Source organism: Lissotriton helveticus, chromosome 8 (genome assembly GCF_964261635.1).
Source record: "Lissotriton helveticus chromosome 8, aLisHel1.1, whole genome shotgun sequence".
Classification (NCBI taxonomy): Eukaryota; Metazoa; Chordata; class Amphibia; order Caudata; family Salamandridae; genus Lissotriton; species Lissotriton helveticus.
In genome coordinates this window covers 753,787,852-753,805,255 of record NC_136069.1, presented here as the reverse complement: position 1 = coordinate 753,805,255, position 17,404 = coordinate 753,787,852, and the positions used below count along the sequence as shown (strand labels likewise).

The 17,404-nt window shown below is 43.6% G+C and overlaps 1 protein-coding gene across 4 annotated transcripts in view; it reads left to right on the top strand.

The window, feature by feature from the left end:
* Positions 1-17,404, top strand: part of SHROOM2 (shroom family member 2) — a 904,672-nt gene that overhangs the window by 522,027 nt on the left and 365,241 nt on the right. For all 4 annotated transcript variants that reach the window (XM_078657588.1, XM_078657592.1, XM_078657589.1 and 1 more), the window contains one exon: positions 11,239-11,367. In XM_078657588.1, the coding sequence (XP_078513714.1) occupies positions 11,239-11,367 (129 nt within the window). The remainder of the gene's footprint in view (positions 1-11,238; positions 11,368-17,404) is intronic.

Below are 17,404 nucleotides of genomic sequence, written 5' to 3'. Positions count from 1 at the left end.
TCAATGTGAAACACCAGCATGCGCGTTTCCATGAGATTCAAAGCTAAGGTCCCAGTAGAGGGCGTGTCCTTTCAGGCGATCCTGAAAGGCTGGACAGCCCCCGGTGCTTGGGGGGGTCAGGGGACATGCTTTCAACAGATGCTACGGCTGCAGAGACTTGCGCTGTGCCGGTTTGCCATCGCTGCAGGGGGGTCTGCACAGAAATGTTGGGCGCGAAGGCCTGGTGGAGCCCAGGGCGTATTGAGGGTGGTGGGGGTATTTAAAGCCCCATGTCTTAGGCTCGCCCTTTGGGTTTGTAGCTCTGTACCGGCTGGGCCTCTTGTAACCCGGGGCAGTGTGCTCATCTGCAGCCCCCCTTTGCCAGTGTGGATAAAGACATTGATCGTACACTCTAACAGTGGGATCAATAAACACACTCATGCGAGCCCCTCCCTGCTGCCCTCCCCGCCCCATACCCCCCCCCCCCCCCCAGGGGTCGGGAGATTAGCAATCAGTAACTCCTGCGGTTCCGTTTGCAGAGCCTGATAAGCAGAGCAGGGGGTTAATTAGGCTTGTATGCATTTACATCTTAATGCTACTTATTTTTAATTTAAAAGCAGATTTAAAACAAGCAGTTGGGCTACATCCTAAAAAAAGTGAGCATGTTGTGTTCTTGAACTCGGCCGCCTGCCTTCACTGTGTCACTGTGTATTTTTATATGTCCGTCTCCTCCAGCTCGGCGCTTGGCAGTGAATGCCCTCTGCCTGCATGTGAAGCTATCAGCGCGCAGCCGCCTGGTGATGCATGCGAGGCTCGAGCCCGGACCATTCCCCGCTGCTGGTAAAAGTCCCCCCGGCTGCCCCGAGTTGTGGGTGCCACAGCCGAGGGTGCAGGCGCAAATATTGGTGTCTCCTTTTCCGCTAGGGTGAAATATGACTCCTGCTCAAAATGAGAGAAGAAGCAAACTGCCAACCCAATCACTAAGAAAGGAAGTAAAGAAAGCTTTACTTGTGTGATTTCTGGCTATATAAGAAACAAACTGGTAGGCTTGTGGAGTACCAGAGAGCTACCACGTTTGGATCATGAGCATGCCAATTTCGGCATGTTGTCTCTTCATTTACAGACTCCGAGGAAGCTGAAGGAGCAGTCGGCCCACAGTTTAAGTGACAATGCTGCGTTATAAATTCCAGATCACTCGCTGGATAGGGAAGGAGGGGTGGGAGACCGGAGATACGGCAGAGGGAAGGGGGGAGGCGAGTCGAGAGCGGGACGGAGGAGAGATGCGCAGTCTTAATTAAATGAAAAGTGCGACGCTGTACCTCAGCAGAAGGGAAGGGGGGGAGGCAAGCGGAGCCGAGCAGCTCCGGAAACACCACCACGTTTCTCCGAGGCGAGGCAGAAATGCCTCACGGTCATTTTGCGATTCGGGGGCGTGTTTTTAGCAGTTGAGTGACAGATGACGTCACGGCTAAAAAACTGCAAAAAACACGCCCTGAATCGCAAAAAGACGGGGCTTGAACCGAGTGACGCCCCTCTCCTCCAATGGCTGGGCAGCCAATGGAGAAGAGGGGCGGGTTCAAGCCCCCATACTGCCAAAACATAAAATCTCGGACTCCGCCCACTGCGTGGGATGCTAGTCCAAGACCTAAAAATCTTGGACTCCGCCCACTGCGTGGGACGCTAGTCCGAGACCTAAAAAGGAAACCTGTTTGCAAATATTAGCAGTGCATAAGCATAGAAAAGGAATTAACCATGCACTGATATTCATGCAAATTAATTACTGCATGGAAACAAGACAGAAACATTCACGCACCATTGACAATACAGCACTAGACAATAGCAAAGCAAAGAAAGGAAAATATAAAAGAAAAAGTGTAAAACACATCGAAGAACAAACAAATCCAGCAACTTTAACCATGTAAATTGTTAAAAAAAGATCTGGTGTCATATGTTTCTTCTCTGTCCACTTTTTCAAAATATTTGTCCGTGCTAGAAAGTAGAGAACACACAACTAAAACAAGCTCTGGCAAAACCAATAGGTCCGGCTTTAATGTGTGAATGCATGTAATCATAGGCATTCACAAACACCACTTACATGCATCGCATGCACAAATGCACAGTGAGACTGTGTCTTGATATTCATCCACTTGATGTGAATGAGCCACACTTTTGAGTCATTACATATTTTCTGTGTTTTGTAAATTGTGTAATGTTTTGTTTAGCTTGGGTGAACAACACATACTATCTCTCATATTGGTATGGTAACCAGTTTTTTCTTTATACCGTTATTTTTTTTGTTGGTGCCTTTTGCCCTTTTCCATTCACCACATTGTGTCTTTACAAACATATATTTGTATATTGAAGCTTTTAAAATACTCAAGGCATATGCTCATAAATGAATTGCATGATGTAAGCCTTTAAAAACATCTCAAAATGCTTAATAGAATTTTAGTACTATCTGTGTCAGCTAGTAGCTTATATTTAAACATAGTCATCAAAGTCCTAGCCAGCAGTCTACATTGTATCCCACATGCTGAATTATATGTTTGTTACACCATTGCCAATAATGTTCAACTCTTTTGCTCTGCTTGCCACCATTCCCAATTGTGTTTGTTCCTCTTATTGCTCGGCTGCTCAGGAGGATGAAAGTGGTGTTCGAGCTTGTGGCTCAGAAAATGCCGTCTGAGAGCGACCTTCACCTGGCCAGAAGCTTTCTTTCGAAGATCTTGAGAAATTCCATGAGGTACAGTACCGGCTTGTTAGTGCATCACACCCATTACCTGGTGCACCTCCCATCATCCCCATCCAAAACTCCATGGTCGAGTCTTCCTCTCTGTCCTCATGTTCTTTGAACCTACGCGTAACATCCTGGTCCTTAGATCCCACCTGTATTTTGTAGCCAATTGATCCACTGTGATGACAAGATGTCGTAATAATCCTTTAGGCATCCAGAGAAGCCCATGCTCATCCTACCTTCATTGCCTCTTCATATTCATCGGCTGTCAGAAGTAAGCATCCATTTGTCTTTTTAATCTTTACCATTGTGTCCTGTGTGACGTTGCTCCGAGCTCACATAACCGTTTGAAAACTGATTTTATAAGTTGTTTTTCTTGCTTGAACAACTTTTCTCTGAAGAGGGCATCAGCTTTATAAGGAGGCTAAATACATTTTTGGGGTGCAAGAAGTGTGTTTAAATGAGATGCTACTGTGTGATTTGTGCCTGATAAATATTTTTTCACTCGTCGCCCCTTCCCCCACGGAAGAGCCTTTTCCATAATGGGATCATCCCTTTGGAGTCTCTTAATTTATTTCTCAATGCCAGATTGAAAATAAAAACTATAAACAGGAGTGTACTAGCACATTGATGTTTACTCAACAATGCGCTCAGCAGCATAATCTGTGTCATAGTATTTTTGGGCACCTACAAGCTAGTTCCTGGCAGATTAAATGTCTCCATGACATATGGCGTGAACCAGTGTGTGAAGCTGATGCCCATTTGTGATGTTGGCATTTCTTTTAGTGTTCATGGTTGCTCATTTAAACCAAAATATGCAGTTGTCTACAAATAAGGAGCCACTCAGTATTTGGACCGCCAAATAAGAAGCCAAAATGTAGAAAGCAGGGTCTTGAAAAAACCAAGGGTCTTGAAAAAAACAAGTTGCAGCCTACGGGAAAGTTACACTACCCTTGTAAAAAAATTGTATGGAGGGCAGAGATGTAGTGGGGCAGAGAAGGTGCTGCGCCAGCAGGCACATCGTGTGTCTGTCGCACTTGATGTACTGAATTATGGACTCACTGTTCACGTGGCCCAGATGTTACACCACAAGTCCTCTTTCTCTTTCGGGTCGTGGCGAGAATGTCAAGCAGTGCATGGCTGCAATGGAAAGAAGTCTGCACTGGCACTAGCCAATAGATTTTGCAGAGATTGGTTCCTCACAGTTCAATCAGAATATTGTCATTTCATTAATTTTGAGACTCTGAATATACACTTTTCTAAATAGTAATTGTAGTTATTTATAGCACAGCATGTAAACCGACCTTAAGCTTTGTATATATACGGTATATTGCCCCTTCATTGAAATGTCAAGATTTTTTATCGGATAAAAAACTGGTGAGCAAACATTTCTAAACTCTGTGATAATAGATAAATATATACTGCTTTTCAAATGTTGTGGTAATTTCCAGAACTTCGTTCACATTTATTTTGACACATACATTAATTAATGGGTTGTTCCATATGGAGGAAAAGAGATAATTACATTTTAGTGACAATTAAACACATTGCAAATTGGGTCTGTTTTTGAGCTCCAGTTCCCCATTTACCTAATTTAGCCAGTGATCCAAAATGTATCACTGAACACTACCTATATATTCATGTTCTCATCTTGATTGGGCCAGTTGTTTTATTTCTGGGTTTATTGATTTAGGGAGGATGGTGCATTTGTGTCTCATTCATCCGAAGAAAGCAATAGATTGATATCTTAATTGAGCTAGCAAAATAATTTATTTTCATGCTCTTGTGATGATCACTTCTTCAAGCAAGCTCCAAATAAAAACTTTTTGAGCTCTCAGTACACCATCAAAAGGAGAGGCGTGGAATCATTTTGAAGAAGGTATGTTCCCCCTAATCAATGACAAGCAGGCAGTAAATGCAAATAAGAGACTCTGTCTTTTAAGTTCTGCTAGGAGTTCAGAAATGTTTAATTTAGACCTTAAATAACTATCTCCCTGTGTGGGTACATCATAGTTCTTTTTCAAATTTTTTTCAAATAAGGCCTGACAACTTCCCCCTTGGTAAAGCTATAAATCTTCTCCTGGTACTGCAATCCAAGCCTTACAGTGTCATCATCCGCATCACTACATTTAATTAGCATTTGCAAATCCAGTGGGTGTTGCCTATGCAAGAGCTAAAGTCTTTGCTAATGTGTTTTAGCCATATTGTACACAGGTGTGGCTGCTGTTCAGAATGGCTAATAGTTAGTGGCATAGAGGAGAGGGATGCGAAGTGTCATAGAATGGATTGACGAAGAGTTGAGTGAAGTCATGTAGACATGTGTCATAAAGTAGTGTAGACTGGTGTAACATGCTTTGCTGTAGAGTGTTGCAGAGTATAGTGGTGTAGAGTAGTGGTTTAGAGTACACAGTAAAATAATTCAGTGTCATACATTCCGGCGCCATAGAATACAGTGACGTAGATGAGTGTTCCAGAGTGATACAGAGTAGATTGATAGAGTACCTTGGCGTAGAATGCAGTGCACAGTAGAGAGGCATAGAGTGTCAGAGTGTGGTGGTGTACAGTGGCATCAAGTGCATTAATGTAGGAATGAGTGGTGTTGAGTAGAGTGGCATAGAGTGCATTGAGTGGAGTAGTGCAGAGTAGAGTGCATTGAGTGGAGTGGTGCATAGTAGATTAGAGTGCAGCGGTTTACAGTAATGTGGAGTGGCATAGAGTAGAGTGAACTGGTGTAGAGTGTTGCATAGTATAGTGGTGTAGAGTGCAGCAGCTTAGACTTCAGCAGTTTATAATGCTGGGTCGTAGAATGCAGTGGCGTGGATTAGGGTGGAGTGATTTACAGGGTGGTGCAGAGTATAGTAGATTAGAGTGCAGGGGCGTAGAGTGCAGTGTTGCAGAGTAGAGTGTCATAGAGTGCAGTGGGGTAGAATGGCATAGAGAGCAGTGGCTCAGAATGCATTGGTGTAGAGTGCAGTAGCATAGAGTCCAGCGGCTTAGAGTAGAGTGGCACAGAGTCAAGTGGCATGGCGTAGATTGTTTCAGAGTAGAGTGAAGTGGTGCAAGGTAAGGTGCAGTGGCGTACAGTGGATTGGCGTTGAGTGCAGGGGCAGTGTGGAGTGCTGAAGAGTGGAGTTGCGCAGAGTGGAGTGGGTTACCATGCGGTGGTGTAGAGTACAGTGGCAAAGAGGTGAGTGAAGTAGATTACAGTGGCGGGGAGTGGTGTAAAATGGAGTGGTACAGAGTAGCGAGCAGTGGCATGGAATGGTGGAGAGTATACAGGAGAATGCATGGAGAGGTAGCACACCCCCATTACAGAGAACATTTTTGCAATTGAAATGACCATTACATTTGCACCGACAGCATTTCACTAATGACATTATACAGCAAACAAACGATAATGTGTGGGAATGGCACCAACTAGTGTATTTTTTGATCATATTAAACCCATTTCAGAATTAACACAAAATGTGCTTAATTTTTGCTTTCCAAATTTTGATATATTATGAAATACTTGCACAATTCATTTAACGGTTGTGTTGTAGAAAAAAACCTTTCCTACCCCCAGTATCCAAAGAGATTGTCACATAAATCCTATCACTTTGAAGTCAGAGAAAGATAAGTTAACACCAAGCTCCCTTGGAAGACAAAACCTAACATTTGACATTTGACTTAGAATGCACAGTAAATGTGTCAAGGTAAGAACAGGTCTGTTTACAGAAAGGAGCACTGGTGGAAGAAAACAAGAAGAGGTGGTGTGAAAAGGCTTTGCTCCTTGGGCTGGACAAACTCACACTGGATAACCTAAAACAAATAAAGCCAGCCAATAGAAATCCAGAATGAGAGTTACAAACCACAAAGTAAGCAGTGGACGGAATGTATTCCCAGGGAAGTTTTCTGAATGTCCCAAGGATGTCTTTAGCAAACCAGACAGCTATGATTTCTGGTGGGATGCGACCTAAAAAGCAACAGAAACCCTCCCGCAGCTAAGATCTCGATGAATGAACAAGGCCCTTAGCTGTGTTCAATCTCAGCAAATCTTTCCTAATCTCCAAGAGGGAACACATCTGACAACAAAAGTAATTGCCCCTCTTCATATGCGAGTCCTCACCTTGAGGCGGCTCTCACACTAAGGGACAGTGTGCTCTCTCTAAGTTCAGTTTTTGAGGCCTTATTGTAGCAGCATGTGCTGGTCCGCACTTATAATGTAAAATGTAAATCTTTTTATTTGTAAAGCACAAACTACTCACCCTTATGGATCTCAAGGCGCTGGGAGCCGTCGTGGAAATTAAGTGAGCTATTGCTCAGAGTCACATGGTGCTGAGCTGAGCTACCGCCGGAGCTGGGTGTGGGTATCGAACCGTGAACCCTGTCCTCCGAAGTCAGCTGCCCTGGCCGCTGCACCACACCTCTCCACTTCTGTGCAATCCCTCGGATGCTGTTATCATGCTTTCCTCAACACACACTAATCAATCTCTTGTACTGTAGATAGTGTTAACAGCAAAAATTTTATAGCTCGAAAAATCAAGAACTGTTAAGTCCAAGTTGGTTCCCGCTTCATGCTGCTGAAATATTACTGTGCTCTTCAATGTCTATATGTATGTAGTGGCACTCAAGGCAAGTTTTAATCTGTTTGCTTCACTCTTAGCCTGATTGACTCAAGATAACCTCATCAGGAATGCCTCCTTCTTTGCTTCTGTTGTTTTTAAAGCTCCTTTTGATGTCATTCGTTTGCCATGTTCTTGTCAGCGGCAAACCGCTTTGAAATACCCATTGTTAGATGAGTGCACTGCAGGCACCTTCAGTGCTAGTTTTGTCTTAAGGTGCCTGCATGGACAAGATGGTACCTAGGACACATCCTCTTTAATCCTGAAAGCACTTGCAGTTTCATATCAAACATCTTACTTCTTTTTCTTTGTTAGGGCCAGTTATGTAAAGGCATAGATAGTCTGTGTTTTATGGAAATTATATTACCCCAGACTCTGTCACTTATGGATGAAACACCAATAATTGCATGTGGAATTTCAGGTTAGCACTGGTCATCCTAGGACCGGTTTTATAATGGATTTTGGCCCAGATCACTGTACTGGGGTGAATGTATGACATTATTCTGCATTCTGTTCATCAATTGTTATTTTTGCATTTATCACTCTGGGTGGGACGGATATGCCCAGACGTGGGTCCCGTGCTCTCCATGCCACTGGAGTCCAGCTTTCCTGGCTGATGAGGGATAAAAGCCCTAAACTGTTCCTAAGATGCTTGTTTCCAGTCCAGGGAGGACCTGGCCTGGCAGTTCGGGCAGGATTGCTCTCATTGGGCGCAGGTTCAAGACTGATTTGCATATGGCTGGGTTGAAACTGGAATGGGATGGGGAGCAAAAAAAGATGGATTTAGGCCCAGATCTCTGTACTGGGGTGAATGTATGACATTGTTCTGCATTCTGTCCATCAATTCTTCTTTTTGCAGCTGTCTAAACACTAGCCTATCTCAAAAAGGCCTAACAAGGATCAACAAAGTAAAAATATTCAGTGTCCATGGTTTGTAAGAGTGGGTGATCAACACAAACCCCCTTGCCTACTATGGTATTCTATGATATTACATGAAATATATTTACTACATACAGCCTGTATCATAGTGTGATAACAATCAACTGTTAGGGACATATTAGCTTTAAGAAATTTGTCAGAACATTTTGTGATAAACATGCCAGGTCTATGCATCCAGTATGACCTTTCTCGATGCACCAATCAGGCCTACAGCTGTTCTTGTTCGCTTAACTATGACGAACTCAGGCCTGCTATATGGAGTGTAAACTTTTCAATCCCAACCATCAGGTATACAGTCTCAAAGTTACAAATGTTTACTGCGTTACAGTTGTCAAAGCAAAATGCTATCTCTCCTGCGAGGGGCCATTGAGTATTTTCACACTGGAAATCTTCTATACTAATATTTATCTTAGGGGGTAACCTTTTTCAATACACTTGCCTCCTACCATAATATGTGAGACTCAGTGTAAAAATGCCTATGTGTAAGTTTTAATACAGAGTATTAATAACCCATGCTTAAATACCTATTGACTTTACCATATGCTTTTCACAATACGTTTGTCATTCTTTTTATAACCAAGAATCAGCCCTATAACCTCTATCATTCCCATGTCACTATTACCTACTCAGACCTGCTGTGCTGGGCATCAGCTTTTCTACAAGGTAACCATCAGGTATACCATATTAAAATTGCAAATATGTATATAAAAGGTATACTTTTCAAACTATACTAAACCCCTTTGAACGGGGCCTAAAAAGGAATATCGTAGGGCACAGCTTTTATCCTCGTTTTTTGCTTGGCTGTTCACCAACACCAAACACTTGCCTACTCTCGTAATCTGTGGGGTTTCATATAACAAAGTACATGCCTGCTGGCTTTAGCAATCTGTAATAATCCATTTTTAAAAGCCTTTTCCCTTTTACACATTAAGTAAATCAGGCCTATTGCCTTTGTCATACCAGGTCAAAATGAACAGATCAAACTTAGTAAATCTGGCATACCTTTTCCCAATGAAACAGCAAGGTCAATTGTCTTTACCATTGTTTTGCCACCATAACCAACTCTGTCCTGTTGTATTGAGTCTAAGCTTTGCTACAAGCCAAAAAGTGCAATACAAACACAGTGGAAGCATACAAGCTCGGCCCATTCAAATCCTGTACTCATGGAAACTAGCATGAGTGGAGAATAAGCCCCACTTTGAGTAGTATTCTGAAAGCTCTTTTTTTGTTGATCACATAAGGTCAGGCAGCACCTAAAAAGGGGATCTGCCTTACTAACCAGAAAAGTTTGCTCCAGTAATGAGAACATATAGTGTGTCTCCCATCTTCCTAAGTCACAATCCTGGTGCACACTTTTAACGCTGTAGTTGCTTATAGAGCAGCTGTAAAGAACCATGTGTAAATAGTTGTTGGTAGATGCTTTAAATGTAACATAATGTAGAAGTGCCAGCTCATTGCATGAAATGTACACTGTTTAACACGGTTTAAAAAAGATAATACATACACCTATTTTCCATCAGCACACACAACATACTTTCATAAGTCACAGTTAAAGGCAAAAGCATACACTTCTAAATTGTGTTCCTAATATGAAACACATAATAATTTTGCATCTTGATACTGTTTACTTGAAGAGCAGATACTAAGTTTCTTAAGCCAAATCTAGGTGTTCTGCCAAACAAAACTAGGAAATAAATTCTTATAAACACTCTTTGAAAAAGAACCTACGCATTGCCTACATCAAAAAAGACTATAACCTGGATTGGCAGTAGCAGCTAACAAGCATTTGCAATGCAATCTGTCTCGCCTTTGGGACCTTATATGTATTTAGCTATGCAGCACATTAGCCTGGGTGTTGAAACATCTATGGTTCTTTAACATGGATGGAAAGTAAGCACCAAACTGTGTGACACGCCTGGTATGGGAACACATGGAGAGAAATATTGCCTTCAAGCGGAAAATGGTATAGTCCAAAGCTCTGTTTTTTATATAAAATCAGGGCCTTTAGTGGTCATATCACTAAAAATACAAGATTTGAAAAAAATATTGTCTACGGGTGCTCATGGAAGACAATTTCTATGGACTGGAATCTAGAGAATGCTTAAGTGATTCTGGTATTTTACTGACCTCTGCTGGTCGTTTTCTATCAAGAAAGTTAAATAGAGGCAGTTGCCAGAAATATTTTTAAAAAAAGGAAAGTCCCTCAGCAGAAAGCTATTCTGGTATTTTACTGACCTCTGCTGGTCGTTTTTCATCAACACAGTTAAATAGAGGCAGTTGAACAGAAAAAAGGTCCCTAAGCGGAAGCACACAAGTCCTAGGGCTGATCTCCAGAGCCCACAAAGTACATATATACTAAAGTATATACAAGAGGTCTCGAATGCTCAACCTAAAAATTTAATCTTAATTATAGAATGAAAATAAATTATACTTAAAGAAAGTGATAAAAAAGTAAAAAAGAAGGCAGGACATTAACACCCCCGCCCGCTGCCATTATCTGGCTTATTTATTATGTCAGTCAAATTGTATTTATTATGTATTCGTCATGCGATCATTTTGTGAAGATTTCTTAGCTTAATTTCAGTACAATCTCTCATACAGTTATAATATTCAAATAACGTATTCTTTTGGGTGGGCGGAAACCAATACACAATTTGAATTTACTCAGAATTACCCCCTTTCCATTTTGGCATTGTAATCTAATAAAAGAGATTCATTTACCTCAGAACTTTAAGACCATAAAGAAAAGAAAAAAAAACCTTTGGTCAGTTCTAAGACTGATTATGATGTTTACTCTGGTATAATCATCTGGTTTGCTTGTTTTCATCTTGTGATTTGGTTTTGAGAAATTAAAGGTCATCTGCTCTTGTTATCTATTCCAGTCTTCTGGCCATGTAGTTTCTAATTGTTCAATGTTAATATCTCAAGTGGGAGGTTCTCCACGTGAAAAAAATATCCACTGTACCATTATGTCTTTTTCAGAAGAAATGATGCTGCTGGCAGGCCTCACTCTTGGCACTCTACCAAATTCACAGAGAATCAGCCTGGGCCCACTCTGTCACAGCTCCCCTCTACCAATGTCTGCACTTCTTGGCACTCCCGATATTCTAGGTAAGTGTTCATACTTTGGCAACAAATAGTTAGCTCAGGCTTCATAATCAATAAGTATTTTAGTGGTGCTCTAGAATTGAGTATATGTACTCATTGTTCTTAAATTATACCTTTGTTCACGTAAAAAGCTGACTTCGTTTTGTTTTACATCTTATCCTTAACTAAAAATGTATTATTAGCTCCTAAAATATTCTCACTGGTACTAGATTTTCTATAGATTCCCACTCGGGAACATGTAGCCCTCTGTTATTAATAGAAAGCAAACCACAGTCGTATTTCTTACACTTCAGTGGTTTTATTTACATTTCCTCTTGCAAAGGGGGAGTGTGAATACCTGCTTAACCTGGATGGACCGGAGCCCAAACACAAAGCTTCAAGACATTCTTTTGGGCTCTGATACTTGGGATTTGATTCAGCAGTGGTCATTCTCACACAAGGAATGCATTTGATTCAGACTGTCTAATGGGGAGCCCCTCCCGTTAGTAGCGCTAGAAGCATCAGCACTTTATTCCTTGATCTGCACATTGCCACTTTGCCTGAGCTCATCAGGAGTACGGGGTACATCGGACTACATTACCCAGCACTCTAAGCGCCAGGAGGCGCCAACAAGGTTACTCTGCACCAGGTGGCGCATGAAAGCGGCCCAGGCTCCTGCAGCGCGGGACGCGCGCGCGCGCCCGGGCCAAGGGCGGGCACGTCTGGGCCTTTCAGCGGCTAGGGGAGACCGGCCTGGGCCACCCCCCTAACAACTGTTTCCCGAGCAGAGGGACCATCAATTCAAAAGGTACTGTTTGATTTTACCTTTAGACTCGTACCTATTTAAGAGCACAGTAATGTGTAGATGCAAAATCGCCAAGGATCAGAGGGGCCAGGGAGTTGTGGGGACCCTTGACGCCTTTCTGTTGAGGGCTGAGTCTGCCCTAATTCATGAAATTGAACCAACTGAGTGCCGGCTTTCGTTGGAACCACAGATTCCCCAGAGACAGCCAGTCCCCGTTGGCTGTCCCTCGTAAAACATTTCTCAAGACTCCCCATTACAGGCAATACAGTCAATGAAGAAGACGCCTTATCAAGAAACATTTACACTTTCTGAGCAAGTGAATGGGCAAACTAGGCCAAGCATAACTACGAGGGGCCGAAAGACCAAAAACAAAAAGAGACGAGACTGCAGCAGAGAGCCATTACCTAAAAAGAGAAGGGGGCCGGGGCCTCAGAAGCAGAATATCCAGGAGGCAACAAGAAGCGAAACAGTAACTGAAAAAACAAGCCCAGATAGATACAGCACAAAAGGATCCTGCCTAAGGCCAGAGACTAATGGGTCCTTTAGATTACCATCCGGGACACAGGAGGAAGACTTCTGGAAAAGACTACAAACCATTGTATCTGTATTAATTGATCCTGTATTACAGAAACTGTCAAAAATTGAAGAAAGACTTAATAATTTAGAGGGGCGATTTGTAAATAACGGCCGGGTTCTTCACGAGTTACATTTAGGTAGAGGCTCTGACACAATGTTAAATCGGGGAGGGAGGCCGGAGGCAAACCAACTGTCATTATTCCTGACAGCAGTCTAGCACATTAGTACAGTACTCCGGGTAGTCTCACCGGTGTAGTAGTCCTTTCGGGGCCTGTTTTACAATCTGGAATACCCCCTCTAGCACAACATAGAGAGCACGGGACAGCAGGCCCAGGTACTGCCCATGCACAAGCAGTGAATACCCCTAATGCAGCATTAACTGCTACAGGGATGTTTACACTGGCTAACGATGGGAGTGACTTTAACCCCTTCACTGCGGCGGCTATTCCGCCGCAGTGCTAAGGGGGCGGGGCGGCCGCACGGCGGGCGCATGCTGATGACGGAGCCGCTCCGTCATCAGCCGATGTTGCGCTGTGCTCATGATGGAGCGGTCTGTCACGGCCCCGCCCGGTCAATGGAACGCTCAGCGCAGGCGCGGAAACCGCGCCGAGTGTGCCGTGACGGAGCCGCTCCGTCATCAGCACAGCTCGACCGCAGCTGATGACGGAGTGGTTCGGTCACCAGCAGGGGAGGGGTTAATCAACCAAGCCCTCGAAGGTCTAACCACAGACAAAGTACGATCTAAATGAGACCTTGCATCTCCCGCAGAAGCAACCCCCTATACAATAGGGTTGATAAATGTCCCTTCTCTGCCCCTTGTGCCCCAGAGCACTGGACAACTCTGAGAAACAAATCACTGCACCTACTGAGTACCAGACTGGCCTAACCGATACCCTCTTCTCAGAATTTAAAATGGGAAGAAGAATTGGCTGGGTCGGCAAATCAAACAAACACCTGGCAGGTCATTGTGTTGTTTTAACTCTTAGATCCCCGTACCTGGTGCAGTCCATTCTAGGTAGGGCGTGCAACCGGTCTACTATGACTCAGGGGATTAACACTGACCTCTTAGGGTACTTTTATAAACCAGTTAAGATCACTTGGAATAACTGCCCGGAGGAGACTTATTTAAGCAATATACAGCATAGGTTTAGGGTCCCAGTCAGTAACTGATTCGACATTTTTAACTATCTAGAAGATATAGACTGACTAACCCATTATAGAAGCATCTACCCTACCCACAAGCTCGTCCTTGGTAGCTATATTGTTGGCATATTACCAACATAGAAAACCTCCCTAGATTACAGGAAAATCGAAATGAATTACTATCCTCTAATACCTGTTCCAAATGGGCGTAGAGACGAGAGACCCTGCGAGCTAGTTGTTTGAACTGGACAACGCCCACAAACTCCAATAAATATCTATATGTACATCAGCCATCTCTTGATATCCACTAACCGCCGCCTAACAATTTTAGATCATTAAGGCCCTCAGATAATGCTGATAGTACTATTTGTACTACTTGCAACCTTGCATTTTGGAATATAGCAGGTTTGTGGTCTAAGTTAACCAACCCTTTATGGCGTGATTTCATACCTAATTTTGACATATTATGTTTTCAGGAAACATGGGCAATGGATGCATTTTATGTCAACAGATTTAACACCTTCCACACTCCAGCTGTCGAGGTAGCCTGTGGAAGGCCAAAGGGGGGCTATGCATTACATTTCAAATAGGTTAAATGTAAATAAGAAAGGGATGTATAGCGAGGGGATTTATTAGCAATTGATAAACATTTACTTGGACAGGAGACACTGTATTGTGTTGACAAATGTTTATAATAACATTCCCCTGGAACAAATGGGGGTAGTTATGAAAAAAATGGTTAATGATTTGAAACTCCTGTATAATGATTATGTCAAGGATGCATTTTTGATTTTGGGCGGGGATTTTAACTGTGTTCTATGTCCCGATACTGTTGGTAAACAATGCGGATTTATGAATGAAGATAGGTTTAGTTACACACATTTTCGACATTCAAAGCAGTGGGAACTTTATAACGAGATGATGTTTTTCCTTGATCTAGGGTTTCCAAATGAATTATGCTTTAGGCCTGTCCCGTTGAGTCAGACCTTTAATGGTAGAGGCCTGCACTTTATCATAGAATATATAATAGTATCAAACATGTAAGCAAGTAGACTCCAATCATTTCATACTCATAGCAACTGTCTCGGTGACCACTTCCCACTGAGCGTGTCTATATTATTGCCAATAAGATCTTCTGGTAAAAGGGACGAAACAAAACAGGTTTTGCAAAACCTCACCTTAAACAGATTAAATGGTTATTCCCTGCTCTGGGCGAAGATGGTCCCCGTGGAAATTACTAGACAAGTGGTAACTAAGAGTAAATCAGCAGCTGACATTTGCCTGAATGAAGCAGCTACTCCTGACTGTGTCCTCTCTTCCTTTAACATTTTTTTAGAATCTGTAAGGGAGGCTCTATTCGTGCAGAAGAGAAATAAAAAGAAAAATAATGGGTGGTTTGATTCGAACTTCACTCGTGCATTCGCCAATTTGAAGAGAGAACTACACAAGGCTCCAAGAAATTTTGATAACATTAGGCAGGCTAGAGTGGCATATAGGTTAGCACTTAAAAACGGAAAGCATCCCTGAGAAATGAGGCATGGGAATCCCTGGATGAGGCCTCCTTATCGAAAGATAGCTCTGCATTTTGGAGAGCAGTGAAAGCTCCATATCTGATCCCTGGTGACGGCCCATCGATAGAAATAGCAATAATAGAAGAACAATGGGTAGAGCACTTTGATAAGGTGTATAATGGTAGGGGGAGGGAGGCTGCGTTAGAAATTTATCATCATGGGATGCCGCTTTGGTATCTGTCTCTCAACACTGACCTCCATTTTAACCTGGACGAAATTAACCGGGCAACATGAGCTTAGTGGGTAAGGCTCCCGGACCAAATGGGGTCCCTGTAGATTTATACAAGTCAAATGTGTTACTATGGGGACCACTCATAACCCAGGTAATTAGAGCAAGCTGTGTTTCACCTTTTCTGCCTACTTGGACTGAATAGATCATAGTGCCAATATTTAACAAGCATTTGCAATGCAATAGGTCTTGCTTTTACGCCAGTTTGAGCTATTGATATTGCAAATGAAAATGCCTTTTATTTTTGTTTTCGTTTTTAAAACCTAAATAAAAGGCATTGTAATTTACAATGCCAATAGCTTAAACTTGTGTAAATGCGAGACCTATTGCATTGCAAACGCTTGTTGTAAATTGTTCAGCGAATGGTGCACAAATGGTGTTCAGATGCGGCAGCCTCGGTGAGGAATTCTGTCCGGAAGGAGACTGGATTTCCCGCTAGTCACTTTAGCCTTGGACTGAATGAGCTTCCCCTCCCCGGACGGAGGCCAGATGTGCTGATCTTGTAGTAGTGATGGGGTGGGGGGGTGATGGTCGGCGCAGGGTGGGTGGGTCACTAGTGCGGCAAAGGAGGGTGTGACTGGAGGAAAACCGGGGTGTGATCTGATGAAAGAAAGGTGGTGACAATGAGAGGGGGGACGGAGTAAGGCGTTAAGTGGGTTTAGTTGTGTTGGGGGCAGAAGCGGGGAGTGGGTACTATAGAACAACGAGGAGTGACGGAAACAAAGAGAACTAAGAGCAGGATGAGTGAGCGAAAGGAGGGGAGCAGAGGATTGGAGAAACTGGGCAGGTGATACAGAAAGACAAAGGAAATGAGAAGTTTGGTAAAGCGCTAGAGGTGGTGATGAGGGCGGAGGTTCCGTTACAAGCAGTAAGAACTGTCAAATATGTCTCTAGCATTACTTCGAAGAACATATTTTCTAGTTCCATGCACATTTTGCAAACTCGTTGCTGATTTTCTCTAGATGCGAATTTCCACGTACAGAGGAGTTGGAAGGAATAATGACTAATAAACAGGCCGCAGCTGTCGACACTACCCCAGCTGCTGGCCATGACTAAGCGCCTCATTTTATCACGAAGGAAGGCCAGCCCACGCCGGGGCCACAAGGAGCCAGAGAATTAACCTACCGAGGGCCCTGGTGCCAGAAGATTCACGGATGTGCCACAGTGGGGAAAAACGTGACGCGAAGGTCAAGGGAGGGCCTGGGGGAGGCCAGAAAAAGGAAGGTCTAGAGGCCAGCCAAAGTGTGTTAGGGGCTTGGCAGGGCAGACAGGAACAAGCACGGTGCACGCACACTGCAAGAAATGCGAGGTATGCAGCTGGCACCCGGCCGCGCTGCTGCTCGCTCCCGAGCTCCCTAGGCCAGGGGAGAGAGAAGGCGGAGACATGCACCCGCCTTTAGCCAATTGCGTGCTGTCTTTTTTAGAAAGACGTACGCAAAGGCCAATAGCTTGTGAGCAACAAAGAAAATCACACGCACGAGCGTGTGCTCCGAGTTGAAAGTCCTTACTAGAAGCCTCGCAGAGCAGCGCATGTGCGTTGGCTCAGGCGAGACCTAGAAAGTACTCCTGTCTAATTACAAGTGCGCCGAGCCAGAGTTCCTCTCTGTAGTACTCCTGAAAGCTACTTTTTCAGGTTAATCACATTATGTCAGAGGCCGCAGCTCTGTCAGGCTAGACCTAAATAGGACCACATCGCCCCGGCACCGGTGTCTGTCAATGTGCAGCTGAGGGTCCAAT